The sequence below is a fragment of the Penicillium cosmopolitanum genome (genome assembly GCF_028827165.1).
Source record: "Penicillium cosmopolitanum strain IBT 29677 chromosome Unknown utg000012l:1.0-3308103.0:1.0-3310761.0, whole genome shotgun sequence".
Classification (NCBI taxonomy): Eukaryota; Fungi; Ascomycota; class Eurotiomycetes; order Eurotiales; family Aspergillaceae; genus Penicillium; species Penicillium cosmopolitanum.
Window position 1 is genome coordinate 2,566,362 of NW_026622682.1, and position 25,232 is coordinate 2,591,593.

At 49.4% G+C, this 25,232-nt stretch overlaps 10 protein-coding genes across 10 annotated transcripts; 7 read left to right on the top strand and 3 right to left on the bottom strand.

Moving 5' to 3' along the window:
• Positions 1–539: 539 nt before the first annotated feature.
• N7509_013713 (uncharacterized protein) lies at positions 540–2,912 on the top strand (the record flags this gene model as incomplete). The annotated part of the gene is made up of 1 exon (XM_056638350.1): positions 540–2,912. The coding sequence occupies one exon, from the start codon at positions 540–542 to the stop codon at positions 2,910–2,912; it is 2,373 nt and encodes a 790-aa protein (XP_056481857.1).
• A 492-nt stretch (positions 2,913–3,404) lies between these two features.
• On the top strand, positions 3,405–4,865 carry N7509_013714 (uncharacterized protein; the record flags this gene model as incomplete). The annotated part of the gene is made up of 2 exons (XM_056638351.1): positions 3,405–3,435; positions 3,493–4,865. The coding sequence occupies 2 exons, from the start codon at positions 3,405–3,407 to the stop codon at positions 4,863–4,865; spliced, it is 1,404 nt and encodes a 467-aa protein (XP_056481858.1).
• A 1,699-nt stretch (positions 4,866–6,564) lies between these two features.
• On the top strand, positions 6,565–14,306 carry N7509_013715 (putative ABC transporter; the record flags this gene model as incomplete). Its single annotated transcript, XM_056638352.1, has 15 exons — positions 6,565–6,854; positions 6,923–7,214; positions 7,280–7,471; positions 7,527–7,740; positions 7,803–8,596; positions 9,059–10,669; positions 10,716–10,955; positions 11,004–11,093; positions 11,151–11,872; positions 11,921–12,072; positions 12,132–12,329; positions 12,388–12,498; positions 12,549–12,794; positions 12,850–13,674; positions 13,732–14,306. The coding sequence occupies 15 exons, from the start codon at positions 6,565–6,567 to the stop codon at positions 14,304–14,306; spliced, it is 6,552 nt and encodes a 2,183-aa protein (XP_056481859.1).
• A 359-nt stretch (positions 14,307–14,665) lies between these two features.
• N7509_013716 (palmitoyl-(protein) hydrolase) lies at positions 14,666–15,722 on the top strand (the record flags this gene model as incomplete). The annotated part of the gene is made up of 6 exons (XM_056638353.1): positions 14,666–14,748; positions 14,813–14,824; positions 14,892–14,982; positions 15,050–15,103; positions 15,180–15,550; positions 15,623–15,722. 6 exons carry the CDS (start codon positions 14,666–14,668, stop codon positions 15,720–15,722), a joined length of 711 nt encoding a protein of 236 aa, XP_056481860.1.
• A 415-nt stretch (positions 15,723–16,137) lies between these two features.
• Positions 16,138–16,975, bottom strand: N7509_013717 (uncharacterized protein; the record flags this gene model as incomplete). The annotated part of the gene is made up of 3 exons (XM_056638354.1): positions 16,138–16,640; positions 16,782–16,881; positions 16,934–16,975. 3 exons carry the CDS (start codon positions 16,973–16,975, stop codon positions 16,138–16,140), a joined length of 645 nt encoding a protein of 214 aa, XP_056481861.1.
• A 614-nt stretch (positions 16,976–17,589) lies between these two features.
• N7509_013718 (putative short-chain dehydrogenase/reductase family protein) lies at positions 17,590–18,712 on the top strand (the record flags this gene model as incomplete). The annotated part of the gene is made up of 2 exons (XM_056638355.1): positions 17,590–17,773; positions 17,841–18,712. The coding sequence occupies 2 exons, from the start codon at positions 17,590–17,592 to the stop codon at positions 18,710–18,712; spliced, it is 1,056 nt and encodes a 351-aa protein (XP_056481862.1).
• Positions 18,713–19,267: 555 nt separating this feature from the next.
• N7509_013719 (NAD-dependent epimerase/dehydratase family protein) lies at positions 19,268–19,984 on the top strand (the record flags this gene model as incomplete). The annotated part of the gene is made up of 1 exon (XM_056638356.1): positions 19,268–19,984. One exon carries the CDS (start codon positions 19,268–19,270, stop codon positions 19,982–19,984), a length of 717 nt encoding a protein of 238 aa, XP_056481863.1.
• A 726-nt stretch (positions 19,985–20,710) lies between these two features.
• On the top strand, positions 20,711–22,006 carry N7509_013720 (nascent polypeptide-associated complex subunit family protein; the record flags this gene model as incomplete). The annotated part of the gene is made up of 3 exons (XM_056638357.1): positions 20,711–20,756; positions 21,505–21,675; positions 21,768–22,006. 3 exons carry the CDS (start codon positions 20,711–20,713, stop codon positions 22,004–22,006), a joined length of 456 nt encoding a protein of 151 aa, XP_056481864.1.
• Positions 22,007–22,820: 814 nt separating this feature from the next.
• On the bottom strand, positions 22,821–24,192 carry N7509_013721 (uncharacterized protein; the record flags this gene model as incomplete). Its single annotated transcript, XM_056638358.1, has 2 exons — positions 22,821–24,045; positions 24,110–24,192. The coding sequence occupies 2 exons, from the start codon at positions 24,190–24,192 to the stop codon at positions 22,821–22,823; spliced, it is 1,308 nt and encodes a 435-aa protein (XP_056481865.1).
• Positions 24,193–24,750: 558 nt separating this feature from the next.
• On the bottom strand, positions 24,751–25,115 carry N7509_013722 (uncharacterized protein; the record flags this gene model as incomplete). The annotated part of the gene is made up of 3 exons (XM_056638359.1): positions 24,751–24,934; positions 24,998–25,038; positions 25,098–25,115. The coding sequence occupies 3 exons, from the start codon at positions 25,113–25,115 to the stop codon at positions 24,751–24,753; spliced, it is 243 nt and encodes an 80-aa protein (XP_056481866.1).
• Between the last annotated feature and the right edge of the window lie 117 nt (positions 25,116–25,232).

Sequence of the window (25,232 nt, forward strand, 5' to 3'; positions counted from 1 at the left end):
AGCCATCCATGGACCCCTATTCAGACAGCAACCTCGTCTGGCTCGTCATTGAACTCCCATGATCTTTCTCATGACCCGGCAAATGGAAGGTAGATTTTCACCGATCCCCGACAAAGAATGCACGCCGTTACTGATATGGCAAATAAAGAGATGAAACCCAGCGTCTATTCCAGTGTCGATGGACTGACTGTCCATACAATCGCTTTCTTAGACTGTCGGATCTGAAAAGACATTTAAACTTTCAACATATAGCCCCTTTGTCACATCCGTGTCCTCACCCAGAATGCAGTCGCATCTTTAACAGAAAGGATAACCTTCACTCTCATATCCGTTCTGTTCATTCCACTGAAACATCACTATCATTGCCGGTGGGGGTGCAGCGCTCATTTTGGTGCAGATGGATAGGCTGTACTAGTCAATCTGGCTTTTTTACATCGTCTACTCTGAGAAGGCATGTTGAGAGATCACATTTCCCCCCTGGTTCATATACATGTCCCCAGCCAGCATGCAGCCGCTCTTTCCACACATTAGAGGGTCACATGCAGCATATTAGCTCGGCTCATTCCGTTGAAGAAAGCCCAAATTCCAGCGCAAGCTACGGCATATCTCCTCTTGCTGTCCAGAGTCAGAATGGAGGGCACCAGAATCAAAACATGATAGCACAAACAAACCAGGTCAGGCTTGGCGAAAGGTCTAATACAACCTTCGATCCGTCCACAGATCCAGTTGATGTGGGGCAGGGAGAGACCCAATTATTAACTCCATGCTCTCAAACAACCGAGAGATCACCTATTGCTGATCAAACATCCCGAAAATGCCAGGAAAACATATCCCAGTCCATTCTTTCAAACAACCATACCATCGAGTCTCGTATAGGCGAGCACCGTGCATCTTTTGACGGTATCGATTCGCACATCGATGTTGAACGACAATCAAGAAATCTCGAGCACATTCTGGATCCTGCCACGTACTATGGAAACCTAGATAAGGTTGAGGCTGATACCGCTGAAATTTGTGGTATAGGCTCCGGCCCTGACCTAGGAGACTTGTGTGAGACTGAGTATATAACTATGATTAAAAGCGCAGGCGACGCACTTCGTCATCTGAGGACAGAGGCCCTCTGTGGGGATGAATTTACTATCCTTGTTGAGAGCTGCCCTTCTTCCAATATCGCAAGGGCTGTTCACGTGTCTCTGGGTGATATCGAATCATTTTTATCTTCTTGTTCTCAAGGCTCCCTGGGAGAAGCATCATATTTGCTTTCTACGATCTTCGGCCATGATCTAGTGAATCAGCGAGTTTCGGATTATTCATCTCAATTGAAAACACTGGCCAGAACCCTTTCTATCGGTCTTGTTTCTTTTTCTGGATCACATGTCTGCCCTTTTGATCTCAACCTGTGGGGACATTCACAGGATAGAATTCCCATTGGATTTGGATATTCCTATCGACGCCGTAAGCTGGCATGTCTGGATGAATATCTGAAAGGTCCCTGCTGGGTTCTGGGCCCTACATCTGACGGGCTGAATGAGGGCAGTCTAAAGATATCTCTTACGGTTGGCGATTTGCAAGAGCTCTGGGGCCCTGTCCAACTCGTTGGGGGAACTCCAATGTCGGCACCCCTCCTTAGGACCCAAAGGGGATATGTTGTTCCTCTCCCGCCAAATTATCAGAGCGAGAAATCTTTACATGGAATTGATTGCCACTGGACTGAAACTGTTCCAGACTACGTGGAAGATCAAGACCACATATGGCTGGACAACTTTTCACTCATCATGATTGGAACCGATGCGAAATCTCAATCAGTGATTACAGTCAATGCACGATGCAAGTCGAAAAGCCCTGTGGTCGAGGAAAGGGTTTCCTACCATTTTGAATTTCTTGGTACACGCAAGGATTACACTACTATGGAAGGTTATGATGTCTGGGCTCGTGTGGGTTATGGAGGATCTGGTATTGGTGTGAACCGGATGTTTAGACGCCGCAATCAGATCACGTTAAAAGACAACATTATCTGGCAATGTCAACAACCTGATCCTGTCCTTGAACCATTTCTCAAACTCCAAGTGGGGCTCGAAATTAGCCTTTGCACGGGGAATGCTCGCAGAGTGAGTCTCTGGGAAGCCATACGACTTTATCATATCGAAGGACAAGACACTAGTCCAGTAATGTGTGAACATTCAATTCCAAATGCAGAATGCGCCCGATCGTGCTGGGTCCGAGAGCATTGCGATACATCGAGCTCGTCCATTGATGCCAACTCTTCCCCTGGCTCTGTGGATGTAGCCAATTCCCAAACATTGTTAACAGACGCGCCCCTTGATCTCAAAGCTTTCCGAAAGTTGATGATCAAAGCAGTTCTGCAATTGAAAGGCACTGGAATTGATCGCGAAGGGCATCTCCGAGCATGTTGGCCATTCTCTGATCCAGCAATGAGCCACCACATGAAGACGAACAAGATAAACAGATGGATCGGCATTCTATCGGACTCACTTCATGTAGCCACCTTCGCAGTTGTCAGCTCGCGTTGTTTGGGGTTCGATAAGGATAAATTTCCAAATGAATGGAGCCCATGTCCGCAATCACACAGCGAATTAACCCAAATTAACTGTCTATCCACAACAGTTCTGCAACGCCCGCCTTCCGAAGACGAAGAGCGATTAAATCGACAAAAAATTGGACTTTTGACTCCTCCATCGAGTTGCGATTCAGATGATCTGTTGTCAGGAACTGCGTTTCGCCTCGTGGAAAAGCAACTTTGGATAACAAGGTTCTGGCGAGAGAATGAGGCTCGGAAGATGATGGCTCACCCTTTTGCGGGTCATTATCTTCGCGAGGTCGCTACCAGCATGAGATGGTCAGCAGCTATTGATTTCAAGGAACAGATTAATCCTGATCTGAAGGGGGGGTGATCCAATTGACTTGGTTATCCTTTCAAAGCCTTCGGGTGGGCAACCCAGTGGGTAGATGGTATGTTGGGGTATTTTTGTCAACTATCTACTTGGCCAGGCATCCAGGTGCCTTCCCGTGCTATCTAAACAGGCCGTTTGACCCCTTTCTTCTCATCCACCATTTCCATCAATTCAGAGTAGTCAATCCCGGCCTCGATCGTAATATTTTGGGGTAGAGGGATATTTACCAATGAGAGGCTCTGGATTTTGGCCAGTCCGGTGATCAAGTTTCATTTTTGCGGTACAAGAACTTGGTCAGTTTAGCGTCTAAGCCGTTAAAAACTGGTCTGCAGGTGCATAAATATAGTAATGCAAGTTAATGTGGGGCAGCCAAGAGTTTTGACATTCCGAGATCCGATCCGACTTGTTGCTCGGTTCAACAGGAACAGGCAGCCGAGTTGGTCTCATCCCTGCGAGGCTGCGACATCATCACCTTACTATTACAGAGTAGCCATGGATCAATTTGAGAAACTCCGTCCTGTTGGTGAGTCTTGTCCTAATCTCTTCGCCGTACACAGAACCTGCAATTGACCCACTGCAGGGAGGTTGGAAAAATACTCCACCGCGCGTCACCAGATTGGCTTCTATTTGAACCTCGCCGTGGCAGCAACATACGAGCTACCAAAGAGTTTCACGCTGCCAGTCGAGGACTACGTGCTTAGGGCATGTGCATCAGTCATCTCAGAGCATCCCTCGCTCTCCGCCATCCCGGCAGCTGACGATACGCAAGAGCCGTATTTCGTACGCCTCCCCATTATCGACCTGGATAAGGTGGTACGATTCACGCAGCGAGAACACGGCATCCCAAGAGATGTATCTCCTGGAGAAGGCGACATATCTCCGGATCTCGATCTTCAGGCTGTTTTCCAAGAAGAACACAACACACCTTTCGTCGCGCCTAATCCTTATTGGCGACTGCACGTTCTTGTCGATAAGCAAGACACGCATAAATTCACCGCAGCCTTGATCTTGCATCATGCTCTCGGTGATGGGGGATCCGCGAAATCATTTCACACTTCTTTCTTACGAGCATTGCAGACGCAGACAGCATCCGATGGCGAGACACCACGCTCAGTAACCAGTCTGCAGATCCCGATGCTGCCTAATATGGAAGAAATCCACCCAATGCCCCTCTCTTTCTGGTTCCTAGCCAAGAAAGTCTTCCAGGCGAAGGTTTATGCGCCTAGAGATCCGGGGCTGTGGACTGGGTCGAAGATCCAACCGCCGACGAGTAGTCGTGTCCGGCTAGTCCCCTTTGCCCAGGGGTTGGTGGAGCGATTGAGAAAAGCTTGTCGCCAGGAACGAACAACCATCACTGCGCTCATACAAACTGTTTATGCTCGATCGCTATTTAAGCATATCCCTGATCAATTCTTCCGACTGAATTGTACCGGCGCTTTCTCCACTCGCCGATTTCTGCCAGATATCATTAAGGAAGATTCAATGGGCGTTTTCGTAGCCGACATCGAAGAGTCATACACACGCTCCGCCGTCGCTCCCGCTGACTCCACAGCCTTTCCCTGGGAAGAGGCGCGCCGCTCGCGACAGACAATCCAAGATACCTTGGACCGCAAGGGTGCAGACGTAGGGCCAAACCTCCTCAAATTCGTCAACAACTACCAAAAAGAACTTTGTCTGTCGAAGGTCGGGAAAGATAGGGATAAGTCATTCGAGGTATCGAATATTGGCGTCGTCTCATCCGGCTCGGCTCCTGATCAGCCTTCCATTCAAGGCATGGCATTCTCGCAATGTGCGAGTGTGATTGGTAATGCAATCGGCGTTTCGGTTGTCACTGGCGGCGACGGCTGCCTTGTCCTGGCTATATCGTGGCAAGAAGAAGTTGTGGATGATGAGCTGATCAATGCTTCTATCATGTCCACTCGGGAAGAGCTACGCAAGTTAGCTGGCTATTAGTACTTCCAGTGAGATGTGTTTTCTTTTGGGTGTATATACTCATTGCATTCATAATATTTAATATTGTCTACTAGTACCCTTAAGAATCGCACAGCCGTAGTTTGCGCAGAAATTTTCAAATGACTACTACCAAGGGGGGAAATCAATCTGGGGCTATTTTGGTACTGTTGTAGCCCCGAGCGTTTCGAACGGTCTGCGTATTCCGAGTAAGGCACAGCCCTGGAGTATGTATTGGAGTACAACGGATTATTCCGTGCAAGGGGTGGTCTTCTAACCAGCACTAAATATCTTGGTGTTCCGGAAAACTCAAGGTATGGTTTTAAATGAAGTACCGGGCACTGTGCTGCTGATAGCATACCAGTAGAGATTGATAAGTAACCAACTGGAACAGGATCGGTACAAGGACAGTCCACCTCCCTCAACAAGGAGTCTTCAATCTCGCCAGTGGTTCTCTTTGCAATTCAGCTGCTTCCAAGAATAGACGGTATAAGGCATAGATTAAGAAAGTGGCCCCTGCCGATCGTAGCATCTTAAGTTTCTTCTTCCGCTAATAAAAGTTGAAAGATTCGAGATAAAAGATGACTTTTCCTCAGCGCAACTGAGGCACGCTTGATCCCAATTTTCAAACTACGCTAAGACTTGTCGGTTGGGGGCCAATGGGGGCAGTTGGATGACGCCTAACTCTTTTTAGTCTGCATAGCGAGCACCAATGAGAAGTCGCCTGGGCCGAGCAATTTGTATGAATTCCGTCCACTAAATTGAAAGCCGGGGGGGAATTAATTGTCAGGCTTTCTGCGGCATTATCGTAATTCATCTACTTTAGCCGGGGATTATACTCCGTACAGCAGAGTTACTGTTGAGATCTCTCCCCTGGTTCTGTCCGAGTTGTATTAATGACGTTCGAGTATGATCTATGGCTGGACTCAAGACTGGTCAATCCGATTTCCATTGATTATAGTATGGATATAGTTTCCCGCGACTACGAGTTCCCACACGAAGTGAGGAACACTTCAATCTGGACTTGAGGGAACGGCCCATCGGTCTAGACAACAAACCAGGCCGTACATTAAATGCGACGTGCTGGCTTAAAGGCTTGATACTTTAACTTGCGATTGCTAGATTCGATCAAATACTTTCATCCCTGGAGAGTCCCACCAAGATTTGAGCTTCGCTTGCGTACTCCGTAATTCCATGGACAGCTCCGCCTCAATGATTGCTGGTCTGAAGCACAAGCTATGCTAAGCCTTTCTCCTCAGCCTTATTGATTGCCGAGCATGCAACCCAATCGTCGTCATGTGGATCACAAGGCCGCATCTTTCTGCAATTTTATGGAAATGGTACAGCCAATCCCTAGCTTGGGACGGTGAAGAGAAAGCAAAACAAGTTCGTCAGAGTCTAACATGATTGGCCCTCGCACTGTTGCCTTATATAGTATATGATCGGCGCAGTCATGATCCAATCATGTACCCCCATGGGTACAACTTCACACCAAATTGACCCGCTTCTACAAGGCTGGTGTGGGCCAAATTAAGTGACTTCCTAGCCCCCCCAACTTGCTCTTAATTTGGGGGCCAACAACTTCAAGTACGAAAAGACGGATCCGGGGGCCAGAGGCCATTTATAAAGGAGTTGGGCTTCCAACAGTCTGTCCGTTATTTTGTTATTATCTCTTTTCTCTTTCTCAGCCATATACATAATCATGAAGCTGTTTCTATCAGCTCTTCTGCCGGTTCTGGCCGCATCAGCCACATCAAAGCCGACTGTAACGATCGATGCCGGTACCCTTACAGGTGGACGATGTGAAGATGCAAGCGCAGTCTATTACAAAGCAATTCCTTACGCCGAGCCTCCAATTGGAGAGCTTCGTTTCGAGTCTCCCGTCGCCAAGAAGCAATTTTCGGGGGGGAAACTTGATGCAACATCCGTGGCACCTGCTTGTGTCCAATGGACAAGTGTATTTAACGAAACTACAGCCGAGTCCGAAGATTGGTGCGCTTTTAATCCAGTTCCATGATTCATCTTCCTGCCGGTGATTTTGCTAACTTGAATTGGATTAGCCTCTTCCTAGATGTATGGACTCCATCCGATTCCACCAAAGATTCAAAACTCCCCGTCAGGGTCTGGATCTACGGAGGGTCGAACGAAAATGGTGGAGTTTCCAACACTTTATACGATGGCTGCAACTCTGCGGATCAAGGCGCAGTCCTCGTTTCCATCAACTACAGACTTGGACCCCTGGGCTTTATGGCACTTGAAAAGGCCGGGATTTATGGAAACCAGGGAATCCAGGATCTGCTTCTTGGATTGGAGTGGATACAGGATAACATTGCTCAATTTGGCGGCGACCCGGTATTTAACCCTCACCACTTTCCGATCTCGATGGAATGTGAAGCTGACCATGATTTTCCAAATAGAACAAGGTGAACCTATTCGGACAGTCGGCCGGTGCCGAGGACGCTTTCATCATTTCGTCTCTCCCGAAGGCCCCTCAACTCATCAACAGTTTCACCTCCGAATCTGGAGGTGGCAAGAACGTCGCTGCTAATGCTACTTTGCAAGCCACCGGTGCGAACTACGCTAGTATCCTTGAATGTGGCTCCAGCGACGTGAGACCAAACCCTTACAACCACTTCTTTTTTCGAGATGCTAACTTCTCTGTAGAAATCTTGCCTTCAATCCAAGTCTGCGAGCGACCTCGTTAAGGCCTTTACAAAGGATACCGAATCCGGCTATATGAGCTACGGCATTGGAGTATATGGTATCAGTGGTGTTACTAGTGCTCGCACTCATGCCTTCGGTCCTTACGTGGATGGCAAGGTCATTCCCGAAGAGCCTATCAGCCGTGGCTCGCGAGTTCCCGCGATCTTTGGATTTAGTATGTCACTTCTCTCCGTCGAGGTTTCGTTGCACAAGCTAACCGATGAAACTTATTACTAGACCAACAGGAAGGCGTCATCTACGCCGGCGGAACGTGCGAGACGAACAAAACAGCTTGCACTGAGGCCGGGTATCCGGATTTCCTGAAGGCAAACTACGGTCCTATGGCTTCAACAGTTGAGAAGTACTACCCTCTGTCAAAGTTCGTGTCTTTGGGAGAGTACGCCGTTCTTGGTGCTATTGCCAAAGTCATCACCGACTCTGATTATATGTGCCCTGGATATCGTGGCGCTATTGCGACTACACGCAATAACGTTCCTACATGGACTTACGAGTTCACTCACAACACTACCTGTGCTTGGATGGAATCGATCTCACAGGCCGAAGTCTCTATGCTGGGTGCTACCCACACCTCGGAGATTTCTTATGTCTTCGGTAACATGGCTTTTGGCTTTTCCGGTAGAGCTTCTTGCAACTCTACCGCTGCAGAGTATCATCTGAGCGATCAGATGGTGAGTCTGTGGCAGGCAATGGCAGAGAACGCCGCCCCTTCAACCGATGCCATTAAATGGCCCCGATTCCAGCCCTCCAAGAACGGGACTTCCCCTGGCTTGTTCTTTACCAACTCAACCATCCCTGGAACTATTGACTTCAGTGCTTGTCAGCTCTGGGATAAGGTTAATACCCTGATTTCGGCGACAACGAACTCTACTTCGTCGGCAAGTGCATCTGGCACTGCAAAGGCCTCTGGCACTTCAAAGGTCACCTCGTCTCCAACACCTCAGATCGGCAGTGCTGGAATCACTTTACCTGGTGGACTTCTGGCTCTGTCCGCTCTGTTGCTTCACATGACTGTATTTGTATAGATGAGAAACTTGGATGTATCTAGTATTGAGTGTTCTGATATAGAATCAGTCTAATCAAATATAACGTATTATCATGCGAGTCGGCTGATTGATTAACCTAAGATAACTAGGTACAATATGATTCCGATCTACAGACACATCTTCGTTCGCGTATTTGGTCCCTTTTTATTCCTGTTCTTGGCCTCTGATGGATGTTGGCCCAGGCGGGGCTACGGGGCGAAAGAAGATCCCGAATCCGCCTTGGGGCCATTTCCCCAGGCCAGTAGGGATCTCCCCTCAACTCAAACCCTAGATCCTTTGATCTTCTTGCCTCACCCAACGAGAAAGAATGTCTCATGCTTGTGGGGACGAGCAAGGCACCTTCATCTAAGCCACTCTATTTTGGCCCCAAGTTTTACAAGGCAGAAGCCAAGATGCCAGTTTGTTTCTATGCGACCCTGTTCGGAACAGAAGAATGCCTCTTCAACATCTTTTATCGCCATCAAAATGGTGCAACTACATCGATCTTTACGACAAACCTGGATTCTAACTTGGAAAAATCTTCTTGTGTTCTACAAATCGCCCATTTCTTCTTTGATCAAGGCACTTTTGGTTCCGATCGCAATAACAATTGTCTTTTGTTTCCTCAAGGAGATAAAGCTTGAAAATGAGGGCTCCAACGGCATCTCACACACCGGGAGAACGGTCATGGATCTGCCCGACGCCATTTCCAGGAGTTCATCTCAAAGGATAGTCGTCGCCACGAATGGGATTCAAGATACAGAGCTGAACAACACCATTGCCGCAGTTTTTCAGGACGAAGGCATGCAATCATTCGATCTACAGCTTTTGAATGACCCCAGCTTGCTATTCGATCGCTGTAAACAGTCTATTCATGGCACCAGTGACTGTTTTGCTGCTGTAGTTTTCACGGCCTTCAACAACACTCATGCCAACTACATTCTGGGCATCGATGAGGACTTTCTTGAGAACACCCCGTACAGCTATACGCCGGGCCAATCCGTTCTCTCTCAGCGCCTTCTGCCACTAAAATGGGCCTTGGACTCTCACATCGGTGGATTTGAAGATAGCAAAAGACCGACCGAGAAGATGTGGAGTGGATATTTCGACAAGGACGGGTCTAGCTACTCGGATATGCCACATTCAATCTTCTGGCTCTCAATTGTTGGATATTTTGCTGCACCGTTATTTGTGTTCATCTTCCTGGTCTCCACTTACCATATGAGCAGTACTGTGGCTGGTGAACGACAAAACGGGGTCGTAGATCTTCTCATGGCCCAAGGAGTTACGACCGCACCCCGTGTGTTTTCAAACTTTTTGTCTTTCTCCATCCTCTACATTCCCGGAACAATCATCTGCTCTATCCTTCTGGGCGAAATTCTTTTTATGCGTACATCTACGGGTCTGATCTTCATCCTCATGCTTCTCGCCAGTCTCGCTCTCATCATCTGCGCCCACTTTATCGGGTCTTTCTTTTCCAGATCATCTGTGGCCGGCATGTGGACCTGCATTTTAATATTTGCACTTGCTCTGGTGAGTATATCTCAGAGCTTGACGCAGTTCAAAGATCCGGGACAGATGCTGGGACTCTCCCTAGTATTTCCACCATACGCCTTTGCTACGCTCATCCGTGATATTGCAACAACAGAGTACTCTCTGAGGGCATTCCCCGACGCAGGAATTACCAAACAAGTTCCAAACATGGATGGTTACCTCTACTTTGCGTGTTTTCTTGTCCACATCTTTGGCTATGGTGCGTTGGTATTTCTCGTCGAGCACCTACGCTGGGGCGTTCCTCAAAGCCGAGAATGGACCGAAACTTCAGATGACGTTGCGCTAAAGCTGAGCAATTTGTCCAAGACCTATTCTGGTGGCAAACAAGCCGTTAAGGATTTCAATTCTGAAGTGCAAACTGGATCCGTTACTTTTCTATTAGGCCCCAACGGAAGCGGGAAAACCACTGCGCTGAAGTGTATTTCGGGGGTATTGAAAGTTGATTCAGGGTCAAGGATTCAACTAAGTCAGGACGGGCGCTCTTTTGGCTTATGTCCGCAGCACAATGTATGTTCTCCATAATCACATCATACAGCCTTGCTGACTCGAAAAGGTACTCTGGGATGTCCTCAGCGTGACAGAGCACGTTCGCCTCTGGACAAGTCTCAAGACCGCGGGGGGTGCGCCAAATACTCAATATATCGACGATGTTATTTCTGAGTGCGGTTTAACTGAAAAGGCTCAATCTGCAGCTGGCACACTCAGTGGAGGTCAAAAGCGGCGCTTACAGTTGGCCATTGCCTTCTCCGGTGGATCGAAGGTGTGCTGTATTGACGAAGCATCAAGTGGACTAGTAAGTGCACTTTCAGTGCTATCCTGATCAAAATACTGATCTTTAAAGGATCCGTTGTCTCGTCGCAACATTTGGAACATCATCCAAGAAGGCCGTCGCCATCGGACGACTATTCTGACTACTCACTTTCTCGATGAGGTGAGCAAGCAAACATCTGAACATGCATATATTGAAGGTATTTCTAACATGATCTAGGCCGATGTACTCGCTGATCATATCGTGATCATGTGCAAAGGTAGTTTAGTCTGTCAAGGATCCAGTGTTGCCCTTCGCGCACAATACGGCGACAAATATCGAATTCGTCTTGATGACGAGCAAGAAACGACCTGGAAAGCTGCAAGCTCTGCTGAGGCTACGGAGAAGGTAATCGAGCTGGAGCGTTTGCAACCCGACCTCGCTTGTCATGTTACCTTCCCCACTTTAGAACAAGTATTCTTAAGAACAACATCGGAGTATGGGACCGCCATTGATGGAGATGGTGGAGACGGCATGGTTGGCGAGAGTCAAGAACCCACTGGAAACACCGAGGTTGCACTGGAGGATAAGATTCTGGCGCTTGAGAGTGAATATACAGCCGAGGAGCTTAATCTTGATACAAGGCAGTCAGTAGGACTACTGTGGCAGATCTGGGTTCTCTTTCGAAAGCGATATCAGCTGCTATATCGGGCATCGGGAATCATCGTTTATGCGGTGAACCTTTTACTGCCCATCATTATCGCCGCTGCATTGACGAAGTACTTCTATACTTGGGATGCTTTGGTGACATGCGAGGAAAGCTATAACAAATATGCCAATCCGGTTGGCATGGATATACCTCCATTTGACAACGCGTTATACACTTCTGCCTCGGGAGACATTCTGGGACCTGCAAACCAGTTTCAGGGTGGGATTCAAGATGATCTTTTCGCGGGTAGCATGTAAGTCTTGCAATCCAAGAAAAACATGACCTATACTGACTAGTACAGCGGAGATTCCATCCAGGATCGCACCTTCGTCGGTAGTGAAGACGAATTTAACAACGCCGTGGAGACATCTATGGGCAATGTTGGATTTGGTTTATACGCCTCAACTCCCGACTCCGCGATATTCTATCACTCTGCGGACTATTACTCTGCTGGTATGTACCCTTTCGTTAAATGGATAAATTACAATAGCTCATCGGCCTCTATCACACAGGACCTGGACTCATGGGGTTTAGCCTCATAACAAATCGCATTGCCAACTCGACTTCCGATACTCGAGCTCGTCAAATCACAACCGCACTTAGCACGATGCGACATGTTAATCCTGTGCATAACGAGCTGAATATGCCAGTTTCAATTCTGATTGTGATTGTCTTCATGGCATCTGTTTCGACTGCCATCATCTATCCTGGTATGACAACCCACCTCGATCTTCCACTTTCCAAGTCAAACATTACTGACAATACAAGTGTACGAACGAATCTCAAATGTGAGAGCCTTAGAATACAGCAATGGTGTCTCACCTTTTGCTCTTTGGACAGCCTACCTTCTTTTCGATATGCAGTTTATCATTATCCAAAGTATGACATTTCTTCCATCTCCGATGAAATATTCTAATACAATGTTCCAGCCCTGATCGTCTACGGCCTTCTCTTTATTAGACCGATGAACACTGTCTGGTATCGACCCGATTGTATTTTTGGCGCCTTTATCCTATTCGGAATCTCATCATATCTCGGAACCTACTTGCTTTCCAAGATCATCCGTCGCGGAAGCTTCGCGGCAGCACTTGGGATTCACATCCTCTTCTTCGTGCTATACATAATTTCTTACATAGCGGACGAATTCGGAGGTCCTGCTGACACCCGACAATACAGTTCGTACTTCGCACCTTTCTCACACAATTGAACACGTTGCTAACTCTTAATCAGCCTACGACGCCCTCCAAGCTGGCCTCGGTCTAATCGCCCCAGCCGCCAATCTCGTCCGCGCACTCTTCATCGGCATGAACACTTTTGACATACTTTGCGGTAAATATGGCGACGCGGATACATCTTATCCATTCACATACGTTCTATACGGTGGTGTCTACGCCAACTTTATGTACCAGATCATTTTTCTGGTTCTAGTTCTCGGTATCCATGAATATGCCGGCACAGGCTGGTTCCGTTCTCTCATCTGCTGGCGCCGAAAACTCCCAGCTAGGCTACACCACCAGGTGGACGATGGTCTGACCTCCTTCGACAGCAGACGGGACATCATGCTTGAAGACACCCCGGGTCGTCCCAGCGTCGCCAGGAACAACAATAGAGAATCTCCGATCTTGGACGTTTCCCGCGTGAGTAAATATTTCGGTCGATCTTTTGCTACGCAGAACGTATCATTTAGCATCTCCCCGAATCAAACGCTTGCACTTCTGGGCGGAAATGGTGCAGGTAAAACTACAGTAATCAACATGATTCGCGGCGAGCTCCGACCGGATTTTGGCGATATTTTTGTCAACGGGGTTTCGGTTTTAACGCAGCTTCGCAAAGCTCGATTGAATATTGGAGTCTGTCCACAAGATGACGCGGTTGATAACCTGACAGTTCGCCAGACACTGGAATTCTATGCCACGGTGAAAGGCCTGCGTCGTGTGAAAGAGAATGTGGATCAAGTTCTCATGGCTCTGGATATCACACAATATGCGAAGACGACTGCAAGAGCGTTGAGCGGCGGAACCAAAAGAAAGCTAACAGTTGCCATTGCCATCCTCGGTATGCCCTTTTCTCTCTGCGGCATCGATCACGAAAAATGCTAATCATAATGTTTAGGGAACCCACCTCTCCTCCTGCTAGACGAACCTTCCACAGGCCAAGACGCCTCCGCAAAGCGGATCTTGTGGCGGGCGCTCAAACGGATCCGTGCGAACCGAGCCATTCTGCTCACGACGCACAGCATGGAAGAGGCTGAAGCTTTAGCGTCGCAAGTCGCGATCATGCGGACATCAGTTCTAGTCTCCGGACCGCTGCAGACGCTGAATGATACTTATGGAGGCGCGTTTCGACTGCGAGCCGCACGCTGTGAGGGCGTGAGTGCCGATGCCGCGCGTGGCAGTGCAACCAACGTCTTTACGAAGCTCCAGCTACCTATATTGCGGTACACAGATGCGAGGGGAATTGTCCAATTCTTCATCAAGTATGAAAAGAGGGATCTTGGGAAGATTATGTCTGCCATGGAGCTCTTGAAGGGGGTTGGTTTAGGTAAATCTGGAAACATGGACGGTGATGGTTCGGCAGGGTCTGTTTCCGCTGTTAATAAGGGTAGGATGAAGGTCTTTGACGACTATACACTGATTGAGCCCTCGCTTGAAGAGGTGTTTATGAATGTGGTGAAAGAGGGCGAGTGAGTAAATTGATTCGAGTTGAAGAAGGATACCCAGTAGGAGTACATTAGTGTTGAATGTGCTGTATGAAATCATTTGAGAAATATAAATGTATCCCGTGCTGAATGTTCGCCCATCTTCATGAACCATGCTGGTCACGGGTGTATACCTAGGTATTCATTAACTATTCGATGAAGTGAATACTTGATACTAGGCGGTGCAGACAGCGGTGAAGCTGAAGGAGACCGCGGTAATTTAGTGCCGGCATAATATTGAATTGCGGGATCGGATCAATTCGTCAGGAACGCTTGTTCTCTCCGTCTTCCATAGAGTCCTTTTCTTCTTTCTCTTGATACCCCCGATATTAGTATATCACCCTCACAATGGCTGCTCGCGCCCCCTACGTTGTCCCCGCTCTGAAGAAGCACACCGCGACGGTGATCATGGCCCACGGTCTGGGCGACAGGTTGGTCAACAATGAACTGAAACAACCAAACAGAATCCGCTAACCACCCTCTCTCTGTCTACAGTGGCGCCGGATGGTACGAAGCAATCTACAATCAATAATTGAACCTCAAGAACATCATGACTAACTGATTGTCCATCCAGGATGGCGCTCGCTCAGAACTGGCGCCGCCGCGGCATGTTCGACGAAGTCAAGTTCATCTTCCCCAATGCGCCATCCATCCCCATCACAGTCGTACGTCAATCGCATACAAAATGAAACCAGCGCATCGCCTATTATGACACGGCTAACATCTTTCCAGAACATGGGTATGAGCATGCCTGGCTGGTACGACATCTCCAGCCTCGGCAGCGACGTGAGTCCCACCCCATCCAACAATACAACCACAATACGGCCCTCTCCCGAAGACTTGCTAATACCAACGCCGCCAGCTTCGCTCCCAAGATGAACCCGGTATCACCCGCTCTCGCGACTACTTCAACACCCTTATCAAGGAAGAGATGGATAGCGGGATCGTGTCGACACGCATTGTCCTGGGCGGTTTCTCTCAAGGCGGGGCGATGTCAGTCTTCACTGGCCTCACAGGCGATAAGAAGCTGGGTGGTGTCTTTGGTCTGTCGTGCTACCTGCTCCTTAGCGATCGGATCAAGAGTTTTATTCCTGAGCAGTGGGAGAACAAGAACACGCCTTTCTTCTTGGCGCATGGCGAGGATGATGATATTGTTAAGTACCAGTACGGTAGCCAGTCGGCAGAGAAGCTTAAGGAGCTTGGTGTGACCGATGTCGAGTTCAATACTTACAGGTACGTCCCTCCCCCTGGATATAATCAATTATTACTGTGCGGGATAGCGGAGATGCTAACTAATTGCGACAGCAACCTCGGTCACTCGGCTGATCCCACGGAGATCCAGGATCTGGAGAACTTCTTCTCCAAGGTTATCCCCGCCGAGAACGGCCAGTCGGCTGGTCTATGACTTGATGAACAAACTACTGATGCTGGGCGTGCTGTCGATGCTACTCCTGGATGGGGTACGCTTTGATTCTCGGGTTCGTGGTTTTGATTGTTGCAGCGGCGTGGTCGAAATATCTCTCTCGACCGGAAAAGCAAAAGCAGCACCAATCCTAAGCCGAAACGTCTACAATGTTTTATTTTTCGTTCGATCTGTACCTGCCAAAAGCTGAAACGCACGATCGATGCATGTGATAGAAAGCGCTCGCCTAGGTAATAATGCAATGCCAGAGACTGGTATACAAATAGTAAGCACCCGGACAGTAGATGCCAGTTCAAGAGGAAACAAAAAGAGAGAGGGAAAAAAACTTGAAATAGTAAAACCAAAACACCTTCAACGCTTCCACCACCACCACCACCACCACCGCTGATACCCCACATCACCCCCTCATGGCCTTGGCAATCGTCTCCTCAATAACCCTCACCATCTCCTTATTATTTTTAGGATCAAAAGGAACCATATGTTTCGATCCATGATCATAAAAGACCGCATTAGCCGGTTCACAAAGATTGAACAACTTAATACCGTCCGGATAAAGCGGATCCAATTTACCAACGATATGCGCCGTCGGAATTGAAATCGGGAACACATCCTGTCTCGGAGCCACATATTCCAACCCAGAACCCTCCCAGGGTGTTCCACTGCACAGAAAAATAGCCGCACGGAAGAGAGGTGGCGAGGTCGAATTTGTTTTCGCGTGGTTAATTAGTAGAGCTGCGGCGAGGGCTCCGCCCTGTGAGAAACCCATTACGGCGTCGAAGGGACCCTTTTCGGCGATTAGTTGATGGGTGTGTTCGAAGGCGTCGTGGAGCGATGAGCCCGGTAGAGATGGAGAGCGGAGGTAGTGGTTATAGAAGGGTCCTTCGACGACACCTTCAAGTTCTGTGGTCAAGGTGAGTTGAGTTGGTACCCTTCAAGGTTCAAAGTTTTATTTTGTAACTTTGTCATGGGTGGAATTGGAAGTTGGAAACTTGGACAGGTATATATAAATGGGGCTGCAGAATGAAGAATGAATAGACTTACCGGCTTCAACGCTCGCATCTAGACTGCCGTTCACAAATGTAAATCTATGACCCTTGGCCTCGAGGGCTTGTCGCAATCCTCCGGTTTGGATCTCGAAGATCTGTCGGGGTCAGCACTAGTGGGGGGATTCAAGGTGGGATGAAGTGCTCTACCTCGCTATTGGTGCTGGCGCCGTGCAAGCAGAGGAAATGCATTGTGCAGTAGGTTTTGTAGACCGAGTGTCCTATATGGCGAGTGGATGGAGAAAAGGGAAAGGAGAGAAAGAGGAGAGGAAGCAGAGGAGGTGCTCAGGTGCATCTGCAGGTCGGGAGGTTGTCAGAGCGCAGCGCTGCAGGGGGGTTCAGCCCTAGCGATGTGATGTATTTAGTTTAGATATTACTATGCAGCAAGTATATAATAAGTACAACTACAGTATTCAAGTTCTTTCTATACCTCTAAAATCTCTATAGTTGTAGGTCTAGTTGAAGTATGCAATGTAATACCCTGCGCTTATCAGATCGACACCTGACCAGCCCCTACCCTTAAAGGGACCTTAAGGTCTTCTTCTCTGCTCACCTCAGCTTTATCTTGTGGCAACTCCTTCACGAATCACTTCAGTTGCAATCACAATCCCTTCTACCAGGACACAGGTTGCGATTCACTCATGACCTCCCCTCATCTCCAACATCAGGGTCATCCTCACATGTTTTGTTCCCACTGAATGACACCTCGGCCCCTCCACGCGTCATGGCGATCCGCCACCCCCCACGACCGGCCGTGAAGCTACAGCTACAGCTACATCTACAGCTACCACATACCGTCGCTCAAAATGGATCTCCGTGATATCCTCGCTACCACCGGCTTCGTAACTTATGGCCTGCAACACCCCTTGGAAGGCTTGTCGAGCTTCGGCCCTACCCTGAGCGAGGCCACCTTCGGCCTCCTAGGCTCCTCATTCAAGCCGGAGCGCGACCTCCCTAGCCTGGAAGGCAAGACTATTCTCGTCACCGGAGGTATGTAAAACAGTTCCAGGCGATGCCACGTACTTCCTGAGTGTCTAACTGACTCCTCTCGTCACAGGAAACACCGGTCTCGGCAAAGAAACCATCCTCCAGCTCGCCAAACACCAGCCCTCGCGCATCTACCTAGCCGCACGCACCGAGACCAAGGCCCGCGATGCCATCGCCTCCATTCAGTCCGAGCTCGCCTCCCCCGCCGATATCCGATATATCCCCTCAGATCTGAGCTCCTTCAAATCCATCCGTGCCGCGGCAGACAAATTCCACGCGGAGAGTGACCGGCTGGACCTCCTGATTCTCAATGCCGGGACCATGGGCAACCCGCCCACCAAGACCGAGGAAGGATTCGAGGTGCAGCTGGGCACCAACCATATCGGCCATCATCTGTTGACGAAGCTCCTGCTCCCGACGCTGCAGAAGACCGTCGACGAGATCCGTGCTAGCGATAGAAATGCGACTCCAGATGTCCGTGTCCTCACGTTGGCATCCGCCGCCCATGTAATCAGCCCAATAACATTTACTGAGCTGACCTCTACGCCCTCTCTTCTGTCGACGAGTACCTGGCATCGCTATGGCGCCTCCAAGGCGGCGAATATCTTCTTCGCCGCGGAGCTCGCGCGCCGACACCCGGATATTCTTTCGGTGTCTGTCCATCCGGGTGCTGTCAACAGCGATCTGTACGCCCATGCCAAGGCGACCAGCTCACTTTTGAAATACAGCTTAACTGCAGTCTCGTCATACTTCTTCCGAAACACCAGCAGCGGTGCATTGAATACCCTCTGGGCGGCCGGAACGCCGAGGAAGCAAGTGGTCAATGGAGCCTACTACAGCCCCGTCGGCGTCCGGTGTGACGGCACTAAGTTTGTTCAAGACGCCGAGATGGGCCGGAAACTGTGGGATTGGACTGAGACCCAGATTTCCGAACGGAGTTGATTGGGCGGATAACATAATTTTGACATCGGGTGCCATTTAGTACAATCTTAATCTATATCATCACATCACCATGACAAGACTGGTTATAATCGAAGATGCAACGTCTTCAAGTTCACTTGAAACACTGGCAGCTACACAATGCATAGTATCCACCTACATTCCCTTTCCTCTCCATCTCCATCTCAATCCAATTAATATACCCATACCCTTGTGAACCAACGTGACCATCCCCGTGGAGGCAAATCAACCTTGAAACTCGAAGCACGAATGTCATCATGATGACCGTCTACACAGCCATTCGACTCGCCGTCCCAAAACCTCACGCCGGCCCATTCCACCTGCACCTCCACCACTTCGCAAAGATTCCCACCCGCCAGCCCAGCATCGCCAGGCAGACTCAAACTCGCACCTACACCCTTCTACGCCCAGGCGTCCCACCACCACCAGATCCCAACATGAGCCGAATCGTGGTAACCGGCGGCTCCGGCAAAGCAGGCCAATACGTGATGAACGAGCTCCTCAGCCGCGGGCCACCAAATCCTAAACCTGGACCTAATGCCATTGACGCACCCAGACGTGCATACTCTGAAAACCGACCTATCCGACAGCGGCCAAGTATTCAACGCACTATCCGGCCAATGGACCCTCCACGAACCATTTCCCGAGGGACTCCCACCTCGTCCGGACGCCGTGGTGCATTTGGCTGGTTATGCCAGGAACATGATCGCCCCAGATAACGAATTATTTCGCTCCAATACGCAGGGCACGTACAATGTCGTGGAGGCGGCTTGTAAACTTGGCATTCGCAAGATTATCATTGCGAGCAGTGTCACTGTTTACGGGGTTAGTTTTGCACAGGGGGATGCGAACTATCCTTATTTCCCTATTGATGAGGATCAAGATGTTAATCCGACTGATACGTATGCGTTGGCGAAACTGTGCAATGAGCGTGTGGCGAGGGGATTTGCAGCGCGGTTTGGTGTGGATATTTATATCCTTCGAATTGGGAGGGTGATTGAACCGGAGGAGTATAATGGGGAAATCTTTTATAGTTATGTTCATGAGCCTGATCAGTGGAAGGTGCATGGGTGGTCTTATATTGATGCGAGGGATTTGGGGGGCATGTGCGAAGCGGCGGTTCGGACGGATGGGTTGGGGTTTCAAGTTTTTAATGCTACGAATGATACGATGACGAATGTTCGGAAGACGGAGGAGTTTTTGAGAGAAGAGGTTTCCGAATACGCCGATTCGGAGGGGGTTGGAGGAGTTTGAGGCGCCGTTGTCGAATGCGAAGATTAAGCGGCTGTTGGGGTTTCGGGAGAAACATCCGTGGAAGAAGTATTTTACGTTGTGGGAGAGGGGGGATGGGGGCGCAGGGGGAGGTTAAGGGGTAGAGGTAGTATTTAGTATTTAGTATCAGTATTCAGGAGAGTTAATTGGAGCGGTTGAAGTTGAAGTCAAGTTCCTTTATAACTGTAGATGTAGTCGGATGGGGTCAGATGAGGTGTAGTCAGCGATTTTCCGGCGTCCGGAAAGAGAAAGATCGTTAGGGTTTAGCCGAGTCGCATTTCTTGATTCTTCCACACAACCAACATTAGCAGAAAAGAACATACAGGCCAGAGAATACAGCAGAATAATGTGAATCCTCCTAAAATATAATCCTAATAATACTATAGTAGTGTAAAATAGCACCCGAATCCAACCGGGGGTATTAGCGAAAAAAAAAAGTGCAGGGCAGTCTGTAGGACCCCACACAAACCGGAGAGGCGCATCATCCTCGTTCACCTTCCAACTTGGCTTTGGACTCTCTCCGATCTCCCCCATAACCCCTCCTACACCACCGGTACGTCAGCACATCAGCATTGTCGAGATTGTCAGCATTGGAATTCGCATTTCATTTGCATTTGCATTTGCTATTCTCCGGTGTCCTCGTTTTTCAACTCCCACTAACACACACCTCCGCCAGATCCCCCGATCACCCCTCACACAACCGACATAATGGATCAGGCCAAGCTGGCGAAGATGCAGGCGAGCGTGCGGATTGGTACGTTCGATTTCTTTTTTTTCTCTCGTTTCTGCTCTCTTTTTTTTGCAATGTACAAGCTGGAGTTGGGAGCTGTTGATGCAACAGCTGGGGTCTGGTTGGCTGGGTCGGGTCTGGAGCTTGAAACCTCAACCCGCACCACACCACACCACACACCACAGCCATGATCGCATCTTTCGACTCTGTCTGCTGCAAGTTGCTCTTGTTCTTGTCTGGTGGATCAGCTTGTGTAGAGCTATCAAGACTCATTTTCATATCCATATCGGATCTACCTGGAACACGATCGCTAACCTTTTCTCTTTGCAGGGTATGTATCAATTCAATTTCTACCGAATCATTTCCTCCTCCCACCCTTCCCTCTGCCCCTCCGATGGATTCCCTGCGACCTTGAATGTGGATGAGAATGAGAATGTGCCAACCCGAGTGTGAAAACGAAAATACATCGCCAACTCCATCTGCATCTGACAATTGGTTCGGTCAATTCGGGAAGATCATCACCATCCCGCCGCTGCTCAACTCCCCTCTGCTCCGCTTCGTCCCGCTCCATTTCGCGCTCATCGAATTGAATCGAATCGAATTAAAATCATTGGCCGGGACACAGCAGAGCAGGGTAGAGAGCGGCGGAGCGGCACTACGCCATCACCACACCACACACAACTCAATCCAACCCGCCATTCCGTTCTTCCCCTCACCAACCCACCACCACCCACATGAAGTATTTCAAGATCCAAACTGACAATTCGCAGAGGCAAGGGTACTCCCCGCCGTAAGGTCAAGAAGGTCACCCGCACCGCCGGTGCCGACGACAAGAAGCTCCAGGCCACCCTGAAGAAGATGAACGTCCAGCCCATCCAGGGCATCGAGGAGGTCAACATGTTCAAGGAGGACGGCAACGTCATCCACTTCGCCAATCCCCGCGGTAAGCTCAGCCCTCCCATTCCCCATTCCCCATTCCCCATTCCTCTCCTCCACGCGAAACCGAACGAAGCTAATCCCCGTCCTTTCCACTAGTCCACGCCTCCGTCCCCTCCAACACCTTCGCCCTCTACGGCAACGGTGAGGAGAAGGAACTCACCGAGCTCGTCCCCGGCATCCTGAACCAGCTCGGTCCGGACTCCCTCGCCTCTCTGCGCAAGTTGGCCGAGAGCTACCAGAACATGCAGAAGGCTCAGGGTGAGAAGAAGGATGATGACGAGGATGATATTCCCGAGCTTGTTGAGGGTGAGAACTTCGAGAACAAGGTCGAATAAATTTGATATTGGTTAGCTTGAGCTTGAGCTTCAGCTGTAAGGCTATGGCTTTAGGGTTTAAAACAAAATTTAAATTTTTCTAAACTCTGCGTCGTTGAGAGGATCCGATAAATGCTTGTTTTATCTTAGTATTCTGTTCAATTGAAATCTTGTTTGTCAATGGATTATATTCGATTTACTTTTCTTTTGCGGGCTGGTGGGGGAAGCAGAGAGCACAGAGGGAAGAGAGTACTGAAAAGTGCGAACGACTTCTTCGACTCCCAAGGACCAGAATAGCTACCTCTGTCTGACTCTTTACCTTCGCTCGTTGGCGTAGACTAGCACCATCGTAAATAGCGCCTAATAAATCCACTACAAGCTCACAGCAACCCAAGAGATCAAGTTCATCAATACCAACCACCCAATCAAGGATGTGTTTCTTGTTCTTCAGATGTAGTGTAGAAAAATGAATCTAGGAATACAGTGAGAGTGTCAGGGAACATACATCGATTCCCTTGATGGAGAAGAAAAAAGAAAAAAGAAAGCAAATTTGATGATTCCAACCACGACGCCTATTAATGCTTCCCAATTCGTTCAAGTTCCAGTTCCAGTTCCAATTCCAGCCATTGTCATCCTCCAATCCAGTAAAGCTGCATCGCGCTGCATCGCGCTGCATCGCGCTGCGCTGCGCTTTTTTGATTTCTTCGGCGCTTGGATATGTACGTGCACAGAGTAGAGCGTAGAGCAGAGGGCATAAAGTGTAGAGGATAGAGGATAGAGTAAGCCGTGCCGCGACACAGCAGTAGAATATGCGGTATGCCTGCATAAATCCACCTCAAGACTCCTCCTTCAATCCGCACAAATCCGTACCAAGGACCATATCAATCATATACCAGAAGCGCCAGTACGCGCCCGATTTATCGTTGTCAAAGGTGCCGTCTTCGCGGAGCATTGGTCCGTCACCGACGATGTCGCCGGTGAACCAGCTCAGAATGGGAATTGAGCGGAGCACTCGCTCGGTCATTGTTGGTTGTGGAGGTAAGGCCTCGGTGAGGGGGCGGAGTTTCGTGCGTCGCACGGTAGGAATGTGTGTCATGAAGTCGGATTCGGGTTTGGGTTCTGCGGGCCCGTTGGTGACGGGGACAGGTCGTTGGGTGAGGGTTGATGAGGAGCCGAAGCTAGTTGAAGCTCCTGTTGCCGTTGCGGCTGTTGTTACTGTTGCCGTGGCCGTGCCGGACGTGGCGGTTGTCGTTGATTCGTTGAGGGATAGCTCTTCTTCTTCGGGGCTGTCGTTGACCGTGCCGGCGAGATTGTTCATAGCGAAGGATCGAGGGAGAGTTGAGGGTCCGCGGCCGATATCATTGCTGCTCAGGAACGCGGTCGAGTGTGCTGTTGTCAGGGTTCGGGGTCCACGGCTTCGTAACTGGTTCGAGCTGGAAGTATCCATCGAGTCCTTGGGGACGGGGATATCCTCCGCCGGGCCGTGGCCGTGGTATAGCTCGCAGAAGACGAGGTGGCCGTCGATTTCCTGCGGGGAGTAGAAGCATGCGCGATCGGCTGCCCCTGTCGAGTCAAATGTCACCTTGATCCAGTGGTAACCGCCATCGTAGCGCTTGGATTTGCGATTGGCGTCTGCGGAGAGGTTGGCGCGGATAACGACGTCGCCGGAGAAGAGCTGGCCGTACTGGACGGCGGAGTTGGGGTCGCTGCGTGGGTAATCTTCACAGATCATGCCTTGCGAGATGCGCTCGTATTTGTCGATGACCTTCCACTCGCTGTCCTTGGCCTTGTAGCCGCGCAGGATACACTCGGTCGCGACCTTTTCGGTTTGTTTGCGGGGGTTGTCGAGACTGGAGGAGGATGTTGACTTGGGGATACCCTGGACCTTTTCGTCCTCTTGCTGCTTGGCAAATAGCTGGCCAAATTCTGCGACGTTGGGGTTCTCGCGTTTGGCTGGGGTGCCGGTGCGGGTTCGAGATCGGGCGTTGTCCCAGCGAGCGTTCCTCCTCTTGCCAAAGGGTCCATGTTCTTCCACTGGTCGGCGGGGGTTACGAGTTTCACTGCGAGCTGGAGGTTAGTCTTTGGGAGCTCAATGTAGCAATAGAGATGGAAAGGAGAGCTCACTCTTTATAGACATAACCCCAGGGTAGTAGGTTGCCGTTCTCATCTCGTGCGCGCTCCTCGGGCGGCACAGCGTGGTACTCCATGGTGGGTGGGCAGAGCAGGTAGGGTGGGACAGGGCAGTATTAAATTGGAACTTCAAAATGGGAGGAAGGAGAGATGAGAAAGATGGAGGATCTGGAATGAATAGCACCAGTCGGGCGAGTATCAAAATCGGCGCGGGAACTTTTTTGGTAAACACCAACGGGGAGCAACGGGTCACGTGATGGATATCGAAGGACAATCCCACTATTGAACAGCAATAGTAGAGTATACCTAGGTACGTGAGAACTTGGATTTATGGATTTCAAGTTTTGAGTTTCAATTTCACCTGGGCAGTTTGGACCTGATTAATTATAAGACTGTTGGTAGATTTCTAATATTCCAATTATCCGCGAAGTATATATCCAGGATATCGGTCACTGAAGTACAACTTGAACTACTACACAGCACATCCATAATGAAGCTTCGAAATATAGTATTATTTCGTTGCCAGTGGCACCGGCACTTCACCGGAATGCCGCGGAACACTCATCTACTAACATACAAATAGAGTACAAATCAACCATATAAACACTGGCATGATGCAACCGAGGAGGCCCAGCTCAGAAATTCTCAAGCTGAGCATTCGCCCATTCAGCGCCTAACTTTGGCGTAGACTCCGTATGATGAGCTGAAACTTGAACGTGGTTCAATTTCTCATCCTTGCCTTCCAGCTTCTGTCGCTCGGTCTTGGAGGTCTGTAGTTGTCCCTCCACCACCTCGGCCTTCATCTCGGCATCGCGGATCCTGGGTGAACATCGGGTTGTAAGAGACTGACGAAGAGAATAAAATAAAATCGCAACACCTTACTCTTGTTGAAGTTGCTGCAACTGTTCTTGGAGCGCTTTGACCTGGAGGACTCGTTAGCACTGATGATAGCAGTGATATCTACCGATCAGGTTGAACTTACTTCCTCGGCTTTACCCATGGTGGTAATGATGTAACGGAAGTTGGAATTTGAAGGCGGTTGTTATGTTATGTTATGCTGGTAAAGAACTGGATGAAAGAATCTGGGGAGATATGAGGTATGGAGAAAAGGGAACTC